The 9,988-nt window shown below is 34.1% G+C and overlaps 1 protein-coding gene across 1 annotated transcript; it reads left to right on the top strand.

Annotated features, from left to right (window-relative positions):
- Positions 1-640: 640 nt before the first annotated feature.
- Positions 641-9,575, top strand: LOC129217727 (uncharacterized). The gene is made up of 5 exons (XM_054852063.1): positions 641-739; positions 2,489-2,602; positions 2,713-2,826; positions 6,530-6,668; positions 9,175-9,575. Exons 1-5 carry the CDS (start codon positions 697-699, stop codon positions 9,407-9,409), a joined length of 645 nt encoding a protein of 214 aa, XP_054708038.1. The 5' UTR covers positions 641-696; the 3' UTR covers positions 9,410-9,575.
- The last annotated feature ends 413 nt before the right edge of the window (positions 9,576-9,988 follow it).

Here is a 9,988-nt window from a genome sequence, read left to right as displayed (position 1 = left end):
TATAAAAAAAAATGGAGGCAAGGCACTTAGTATGCAGTCCTCGACATAAATAAAGTTGTAGTCAGTTGTGACTCGGAATCGAAATCTTTAGTTCTAAATATGTACAAAATGAATTTTGTTTTAAATAATTGCATGCATTTTACCGTGCTCTACAGTGAGTACTACGGGCACAAATAGAATAGTTATTTATTCACTATTCAAGAGTCACAACTGACTTCAACTGCATTTATGTCGAGGACTGCATACTAAGTGCCTTGCCTCCATTGTTTTTATATACCGATAGATGGCAGCACCATCACCGGATCGAGCAGTTAATGAGAATTTAGAACTAGTCCAAGAGCTAATAGCTACCTGGTACTAGCACCCCCAGAGGTATCGTTTCACTTGGAGGACATTGAGACCACGAGCATATTTAACGTCGCCCAGTCCCCTTTAATGACGACGGTGGGTCTTCGACCAGCAAGGATCGAACCCGAGGCCCTCCGGCCCCGAGTCCAATGCCTTACCGATCAGGCTACCACGGCCCCTGTAGTTATTTAAGAATGTAAAACAATCTTTCGAGATTGCATCATTTATGCAAATTGCGTATTTCGTCACTACCCAGATATAAACACTTACAATGCACCGCGTCTCTTGCAGGTGCTGTTTTGAAGTCTCACGTGATTTGTGCACGAGCTGTAACTGTAGTCCTACAAAATGTTTGTTTTAATATTAATTTGTGTCTTCTCTTGGTTTGTCGGTGAGTCATATTTTTATGCTATTTACGGGCATTGTTTTGAAGTTCTGCAAACGATAAAAATCTTCTGCAATTTTAGCACAATTTAGTTCTATATACCTTAGGATCTTAATATCTGTACGTATTTTTGCGATTTTTTTAATTACTAAAAAAACACCAGAGGAACTGAAGAATAACTCCGAATACGTTCCCTTTTTTTGCGAAGAATATCTATTAACGTCCTTCTGTAGCTCTATCTTACTTTTTTTTTTCCAAAAAAAAAAAATTGCTAGGTTGTAAAATTTAAAGAGTAGGAACCTCTACCAAAAGCACAACTCTGTTAAACTATTTCAATTTCATATTTAGATTTTTAACTTTCCTTGACAAAAGATCAAATTTTGAAATTTTTGTGTAGTCTGGTTTCTGCATGTGGAAAATGTATCAAATATTTCCCTGTGTTGATGCTAATATTTTTGAGAAGTAATATCTCCCAGAACAGAGGTACTAAAATACTCTTAATTAAGAGTCATAATAAGATTTGAGTCTGACACGGATAATCACGTATGAAATGCAATATAGAAGGAATTCATGCGCTAGCGTGTCTTTTTTTGTTTTTTTCAGATGATTTTCATTTGACTCGGAGAAATATATAAATAAAAATCTCTGAATGAAGCACCCTTTTTTTCGGTGTAGTTATCTATTATGTAGGAATTTAACTAAAGTTTACACTTTGACAAGTGTAGTCAGGAGTCTCCTGCAAGCGACGCCGGGTTTTAAATGGTTAAAAACGTGATCCTAAACTTAGTTTTGAAGAAAGAAAAAAAAAGTTGGGCTAAAAAAATAAAACCGAAGCCTTGTACCAAAGATATTATAGACTTAATGCAAAACATAATCTTTTCCCTACATTTTGCGTAGCGAAGAACTGTAGATGTATTTTGGTCTTCAAATAATCGTTTTCTCACAAGTATTTGACTCGTAAGATGTTCTATGCGATATCTTCAGTTTCCTACTGTGACATGCTTTCTTCACGTGAATAAAGTTGTTTATCTGGTCTTTCATAAATTCGAGAATTTTCCAAGTTTTGCGAACTGAACTCTTCATATCATGTTTCAAAGAAACCATGATCAGCTGAAGGAATTCGGAACATAATTAGGATATAAGTATTAAAATTTTGACAACAAAGGTAATTAATACATTTAGATTTCCTCGACAGTTTGTTAAATCGAAAATTTTTAAGTATGCTGCTTAACTGAAAATTAGATTAGTTTCAGTAAAATAATAAAAAAATTATGATCTCCTTCAAAGCAACAATTTCTCATTGCTATGTATGCTTTGTTTTTAAATAAATGGAAAAGCAATTTACTTCTGTAAAACTCTCGACTAAATGCAAATTTCGAAGGATTGTAACGGGAGCATGTCTACTGATTGACACAATAGTTACATAGCTAATTATAGCTTTGGGCACGCATACTCGACTTAGATTAAAAAAGCAATTGTAGGTGCTGAAAACGGGGATTCGCTTTTCAGGTATCTGAACCTAGTTTCCTGTGTATGTAACCCTTTTAGTTACCCATGATAATGTTGATTTATTATCGCCAACCATTTGACAATGCTCAAAACTGAAATGAATGCTCATACCTATGAAACAGCTATGAGAGGTTTATTTTGACAAAATGATATCGGCAACATATTTAACTGAATGTGAGAAATTTTTACCGTAATCCAGCTTTTCCGGTAGAATAAGATTGAAAGCTTATTTCCTTTACGTTACAGGAAACTCACAATCGGCTCCTGATATACAGTTTGATGTAAACCATATGATTGGACACGCTGGAGACATTGCTGTAAAAGCATTGGATGAACTTCGGGAAACGCCTGCACCTGAAGGTAACAAATTGTTAATAAAGGATGTTCGCATTGAATTTAAACTAATTCCCTTCCTAGATTTTTTTAATTCGCAGACAATTTTTATTGATACGCATAATTGGTTTTTACAGTAAAAACGGCAGCTGCTCCGGATTTCCAGTTTGATATGAAACACGTTAATGAACACATTCAAAATGTTGCCGATAATATCCTAGGCAGAGTTCGAGTATCTGAAACAACTGAAGGTAATTCTAACAAGATATATTTTTCGAGTTTTTATATAAGATTAAATAATGAGTTGTCAAGCCACATCGCGTTTATATTTCTACTAGTGGTACCCGCACGGCTTTGCCCTTAGTAGAACATTAAAAGGTCTCTTAGTTCGCCTGTACATTTACAAATAATGTAGGGTGATTTTCTCGCGAATTAGCTTGCCCATGTTACGGTTCCACGTTGTGATAACTTAGTAATTTACTCGTCCATCTTATTTTGCTCGGGAAGATGTTCTTAAAATTGGAATCGAAAAAGAACAAAACAGAATTTTGGAGAAATCGCTTCGAGGTGCACACTCACATGCTAGAAACTTTGTGCCAAATTTCATGAAAATTGGCAGAACAGTCTGGGCGCTATGCGCATCAGAGATCCAGACAGGCTTTCAGTTTTATTAGTGAAGATAAAGATGAACGTTATAACTTCGATTTAACCATGTCTAATTTAAAATTCCTCAATTTAATGATATATTTTACTGGCCCGGATTTCACTGAATTGAATGTATATGCTCCTCTACTTAACGAAAATTTAAAAAGTTATGAAATAAAATAAATTGCCATGAAATGTAACTTCAGTAGATACTCTCGGATATTTCTTTAAAACAATGAGAATTTGCCGGTTTCTATCACTAAAATGTTTTGGAAAAAAATACATAAAACTTAGATTTACTATTACGCGTATAGAGTTCACTCTCTAAGCAGTTTTTAACGTGGACTGGGAATACACGCGTGCGCAAAAGCTTTTCTCTCTTTACTTCCTTTTACAAAAAAGAAATGTTGTATTCGCGAAAAATTTTTTCACTTAAACCGACCTTAATTTCAATTTTGCTCACCCCTGAATGAACGAGTTGTTTTCGACCCGACCACATGACCATACTATACCTAAGAACGTATAACCGCGCTAAATATTAATTTTGACGCTTCCCGAGTTAATTACGAGTTTTCTCGTGACGTGTGTGTGTATTTCGTATAACTAAATAACGGAGTGTCCTGGAAGGTTGAAATTTGGTACGTACACTCCTAGTGAGGTCTAGTTGTGCACCTCCCCTTTTGGTTGCATTCGAGTGTTTCTAAAGGGGTCTTTTGCACTTTTTTGGGGAAATCATTGTTAATTTCGACGTAAACTCAAGTGGTGTTATTATTTGGCGGACACTTGGCGATATATCGCCAGTCTCTTGGTCGCTAAGTTTTGCCGTCAACTTGGCGACTAATTTGACGATTTTTTTAAAATTTGGTTTCAATTCAGCCACTGGTGGTGATATTTAGAGAGAACTATAGTATCGCATTAAAATTGCAAATAATGGGGAAATAAAATTAAATTGGTGTGAAAGGAAGTCATGTGATGCACACATCAGCTAGTTTACTTTCAAGTTTTTGCTCTTATTCAGAAATGTCATTCCGTAAACAGCAATCCGCGATAAGTCAATTTTACAATTCACAAAATATAAACGTAATTTCTTAAGTATACCATTGCTCAATAGATCCTTTTCAACGCAATTCTGTAGCACATTAAGATCACTACCTTCTGTTGGGTCATCAGATTTTACTTAAAACAAAGTTTACTTTGGTTTAGAGCTGAATAGAAAATTTTCTATTAGTTTTGTAGCGCTGAAAAAGTACACAGCACCTTTGAAGACTAATTTAAAGTTTTAATGAATTAAGTAAAATCTGTAAACATTAAAATGTGGAACGGTCTTTGCAAATAAGTTGCACGAGCTACACAGACTTAACTCGGAAGCAATTTGCTTGAACATCAATCACATTGTAAGCTGCAGACAAGTGTAGAATTTTCTTTAAACAAATTTAAGACTTGTCACTCTAACGATATTTTAACTATTTATAGAGTGCGGATTGTTGTTAATGGAAAATTAGTTTTTAATGAGGTAACTGTTTAATCGACCCCAATGCATATAAGAACCAATAGTTATTTATTCGTCGCACCTTTTCTGTTTGCGTCATTAAAATCCTACTAATGTCCAATAAAATTACATAAATCTTGCAGTATGATTTCAGAATAAGAAAATGAATCTTCTGATCATGTGAAGTAAAAGGTTAAATTGAAGTCAACTAGCTTTTTGTTATTAAATGTATTATTAACTTTAAGGTATGTTGCACCCCAGAATTGGGACATTCGCATTCAAATGTACGACTTTATATGTACAGGTATTTCATTTACGCAACTTTTCGCATAAATGCGACCGAAATACAGTGGAACCTCTCTCTGATTTTACGGAACAGAAGAAATATTAAAAATTAAATCGATATTGTATAACATTTTACCGCATGACAAGTTGGGATGTCCAGATTTAGTGAAACATTTTATCGATAAAAGTAGATGTACACCTTTGGAGGACTAACTACTTTCAATGATGTCGAAAAATGGCGATTTTTACTCTTTAATGAAACTAAACGTTAGATGGGCAGAGATCCAACAAAATAGCTCTTTTCAAGGATTAAAGACATTTTCATCCTTCAGTAAGGACAGGTCGCATCGTGTTTATGATGTGAATGCCATGGGTGAGAAAGTAGTTTTAAGTGAGATTTTCCTCATTCTTGATCCAAATTTTCACGAATGTTTTATTTTAATTCTTAGGGGTCAGGGTTTTGAAACATGATTACGACTTTGCATTAAAATCTGCAAAACGTGTTTAACATGGTACATCGCAGTATCTTGTGACTTTCTCAAGGATATTATTTGGCTACCTAATACCCATAAATTGTCGGTTTTCCACGAGAAGGCACTTGACTTCGCCTTTGTCACGTGGTATCCGATTCTGTTTTGCTGTTTTCGGCAGAAGGTATATTTGGATCACAGCATTTTCTCGTAAAGCAACAGTTTTTACATTGTAAGAATAACGAAAGTAGCAAGACAAGTGAATCAAGCGATATAAAAGACACTGACTTTTTGCACATTAAAATGCAAGCCCAAGATCTGGTTGTCGCATTTAGAAGCACGTGGGTATGTTTACCGATCGCTCTGCGTTCGAGAAGGCGGGGCGAAGTGTCTTCTAGTGGAAAACAGACAATATTTCAAACTGTAAGATGGCAGTTTTGAATTTTTCATCGCTATCCGCAAAGTCATTTCGACTGCGATTTGAAAAATTTCGCTTTGAACTTGAAGTCTTTCATTGATCGCGAATGTTAGCACGAATCTGCTAGTATGTCAATACTTTCAACTAAATATACTAAGTAAACTTAAGTCCCTGACCGGGGCAAATACAGACTAGCGTTTTAGGGGGTTCGTGCTGAAAAAGATAAAGTTTTGGGTACGAAAGATTTCGGACACAATTTGGGTGTATGTGTACGAAATTGGCAAAGAATAAGCTTACAAACTTTTAAAATCAATATCTGAAGCAGGAAAAGGAAGAAATATTCCAAACATTTGGGAAAGTAATTAATAAATCAAAGATTACGAAAAATACTTGTATTTTACTCAAAGTACTTGAACATAATGTGTATCAGTTTATTAAGAATATTTTACGCTTCCATCAAGTATTCAACTGTTAAATATTTATCTCATAATATAATGATGGATGGATATTGTAGACTGCTTAGTGGAAAGTCCTGACTCTCCCATGAACGCCCCTGGTCCTCGAGCCCATAAAAATGGGCTAAAATTGTTCTTGCAATACACAAAGCTACAAGCATTGCTTTTAATGATTAAAACTTTTCCCAACAGATCACAAAATAGAAGCTGATGGCTGCAACAAGAGTTTATTGGATAAACTGGATTCAATGTGTCACGACGTTCATGAAGTAATCATAAGGGATAACAGTGGAATTAAAGATAAGGATATCAAACGTGAAGTAGCATGCTGGTAATGAATATTCATATTTTTTATCGTAGCTACCTTAATGAAAGGTTAACTCTTCGAAAAACAAGGTTTTTATGTAATATTTACTATCTAGAGATCTACTATTACTATCTAGAGATTTCTTCAAAGCAGGAATTAAAGCTCTTAACTTTTTAAATTCTGCTGAAACATTATGCCGATTATTTTACAGGAGTTGGTTCAATTTCGAGTATTTTTGATGCTATTCCATCCAAAAACGCTACTTATTCTTTCATTTAAAAAAACTTAAACTATGATCAATCTTCAGTTAAATGCTAAACCACCATTAAAAATACTAGAATTTAATTTTATTTTTGCTGATCGTATGGCGCGTATTGTTACACGTTTTGGGAATAAACTATGGAAGTCTCCAAAAGATAGCAATTAAGGTTTCTAACAAGTCCTCTTCCCGGCCTGAAAGTCTCTTAAAACGTAACACTGAGCGCCTCTGGTTAATGTTACTTTATTTTGTCGTAAACATGATCTCTATTGAATACTAGTATCTGCCGTGTGCAGGTAAAGGGCAGTAACTGCAGCTTTTTCCTTTTTCATATATTTGAATTTTTGTCATTGTACGTTAGCTTTATTCTAGAAGCTTTCTTATTTGGTTTGTGCTGAGAAAAAGGTGCGAAAAAAGCGTCTTATTCAAAGATTTCATTATGGTTAATATTGAATCCGACAAACATTTCTTCAAATATCTAAACTCATTTCTGCAGGTACTGCCGCTGGTACACGGCAGTATTAACTAGCGCCGTTTCCTAACTTTCACAAATTAAAATATCCATATAAGTGAAGAAGACTTTCAAATAAGTTTTTCCGAAATGAAATATCAACAAGTCATATACATTGCAAATAGTGCAATTTGTGACTATTCCAAAGTAATAAATCAAGTTTTGTGTAACTAACGTATAGAAGTCGCAAAAATGTGAAACTCAATATCCCGGTCAAATCCAGGATACTCTGTTACAGCCAGTTAGGACGGATATAGTAGCTGTTGTCGGATTAAAGGTAACCCGAAACTTCATGCTGCCGGTTCACATTAGGTCCGGAGTTTTCAGGGCTACTTTTCGTAATGCTTTAAAGTTCTTTCGCGCTGGTTGCGGAATGGCACAAAATCTAACAATCTAGTATTTTCTCCTTCATGCGTCTTTAACCGCAACCAATCTTAATCTAATAAATACAACTTCTTCTGCAGTTTTTCGTAAGAAGTTTGGGTTTATTATGCAAAAGTTGCAAGAAATGTGTATCAATTTATGTGAAGTTATAAAATTTTTGAAGTTTTTTGTTCCCTTCAGAAACTCTTAAAATTCAGTGAGCTACTCCCGTGAAATTAGTATATTTCATAACGATCTTAGTTCAGTTTCAGCACTGGTAATGGTTTTTTAAATACATTTTTAGATTCTACATTTTAAAGTTCGTGATTCAAATTCGGCTTTTGCCCCTTGTCGAATTTTCAACAAATTTGTTAACTTCTGGTGTAATTTGTTTCGAAATTATTTAAGCTTAAAAAACTAATATCTAATTATTTAATTTATAAAACATATTTTAGAGCGAACCAAGCGTCGTCTTATTAAACATGTTTTACATTTTAGCTTAGTTTTTCGGGTTAAAATTTTTTGAAACTTTTCGGAAATTCAAAACATATTTACTTGTTACCTATAATTTTAAAAAACGAAGACAGTATTGGCATTTTGTTTAAAATTTGTATGTTTTAATTTGGAATCGCTTTTGTGAGCAAACATAGTGAAAACTTAAATGAATTTGCAACTGATCGTTTGACTTGAATCAAAAATTCGAATACCTGCTTTATTTAAAAAATTTAAGATGTCCGAAATACAAATACATGCTTGCCTACATTCCGCCTTGAAATTTATTAAAGTTATCAACGAAACACTTTATTAAAATTTTCGTGGTTTTTAGCAACAATTTTAAAAAAAGGAAAGTGAATCGCCGGCATTATTAAATTATTTCAAAAATAGTCTTTAAAAACCAAACTAATCTGCTTGGACTTCTGAACAATTTGCATGTCCCAATTAATGTTGACTCTCTTAACTATACCATTAGTAGCAATTTACTAGAACTTGTACGTATCGGGGAACTTTATAAATTTTTATCGCGACTCGATTAAGAGACTAGAATCTTAAAGCCGCTGTGGGAAGGTGAAGCGCAGTATGTGCAAAAGTGAGTTTCTGAACTATTTGGAAACACTAGTTTTGGACTTCCTACTCATGATAGGTGTTTTAATTTGACGTTTTTCATGCTTTATTTTCAGCAGAAAGCTTGTAAAATTGAGCTGAAGTAAACTATATGGTAAATGTAAACAGATTTTTCAGTTGCTGCACTTTACCTTCCCACAGTAGGATATTCTGTACTTGTACGATTGGGACTGACGTCTAAAATCGATGACTACTTCAATATCAGTGTCGTCGAGCTCATAAATTAAAATGAAGTAAGTTTAAATTCAAAGTTAATCTCACAACTCTTCTTGTAGCTCTCTTCAAGATCTCGAGAACTGCAAAGTACGAGCATATGACAGAACGAACTGCAATGGAAGGCAAGCATCTCTACAGGAAGACTTGACAATAGCTAAACATCATCTGGATTTAACGTCAAACATCACCTGCAATGATTTTAGAGGAAATTGCGAAAATTACCTTTCTTCACAAGGTCGAACAGAGGTTTCGATGGTAGTCATAACTTTATTAGTCGCATTAGCAGTTTTATGAACTTATTTTTGAATTTTAAGTTTCATACTTTGACTGTTTTTACGAGTTTCAGAATCTAGTCGTGTCATTCTTTTACCTTGTTATTTTAAATATTTTCACTTTTATGTACCTTTTTATTGTTATGCTTTGGGCATCTTACAAATAAAATTATTTAGCAATGTTTAAATATTTTAGTTTAATTTTCTTTTCTTGTTCTTAATTTTAATTTAGGAAAATTAAAACATGCAGTATGTGATAAAAATAAGCTTCTGATCAAAACTTTGGCGGAGTCTTAATACAAGAGATACTTTAGCTATCTACTATGCACTTTAACATAGATTCGCATTGTCTAAAAAACTTGAAAAATAAGTGCACTTCTCAAATTCGTTATTTACGCAAATAACACTGTGCGGCCAAAGAAACCCTTCAAAATGCTTACGACATTTCGTCGGCTGATTCTTCTGCAAATTGGCCCCCTAAATCCGAATAACTGTTCCTCCACGTACAGATTTTTGTAGAAAAACACTCCCTATAATTTAGGTGGGGGGGGGGGGGCAAGCTTTATTTTTGTGACATATGCACAAGATTTTGAGCTTTGTA

The sequence above is a fragment of the Uloborus diversus genome, chromosome 2, assembly GCF_026930045.1.
Source record: "Uloborus diversus isolate 005 chromosome 2, Udiv.v.3.1, whole genome shotgun sequence".
NCBI lineage: Eukaryota > Metazoa > Arthropoda > Arachnida > Araneae > Uloboridae > Uloborus > Uloborus diversus.
Note: the sequence above shows the minus strand (reverse complement) of the source record. Positions and strands in the feature narration are given on the sequence as shown.

What these genes read in the sequence shown, in the direction of transcription:
- LOC129217727 (XM_054852063.1), top strand. Translation starts at nt 697, where the DNA reads ATGTTTGTTTTAATATTAATTTGTGTCTTCTCTTGGTTTGTCG. An exon ending in GGAAACGCCTGCACCTGAAG is followed by an intron (nt 2,603 to 2,712) that starts GTAACAAATTGT and finishes TGGTTTTTACAG; the next exon opens with TAAAAACGGCAGCTGCTCCG. An exon ending in AAACGTGAAGTAGCATGCTG is followed by an intron (nt 6,669 to 9,174) that starts GTAATGAATATT and finishes CTCTTCTTGTAG; the next exon opens with CTCTCTTCAAGATCTCGAGA.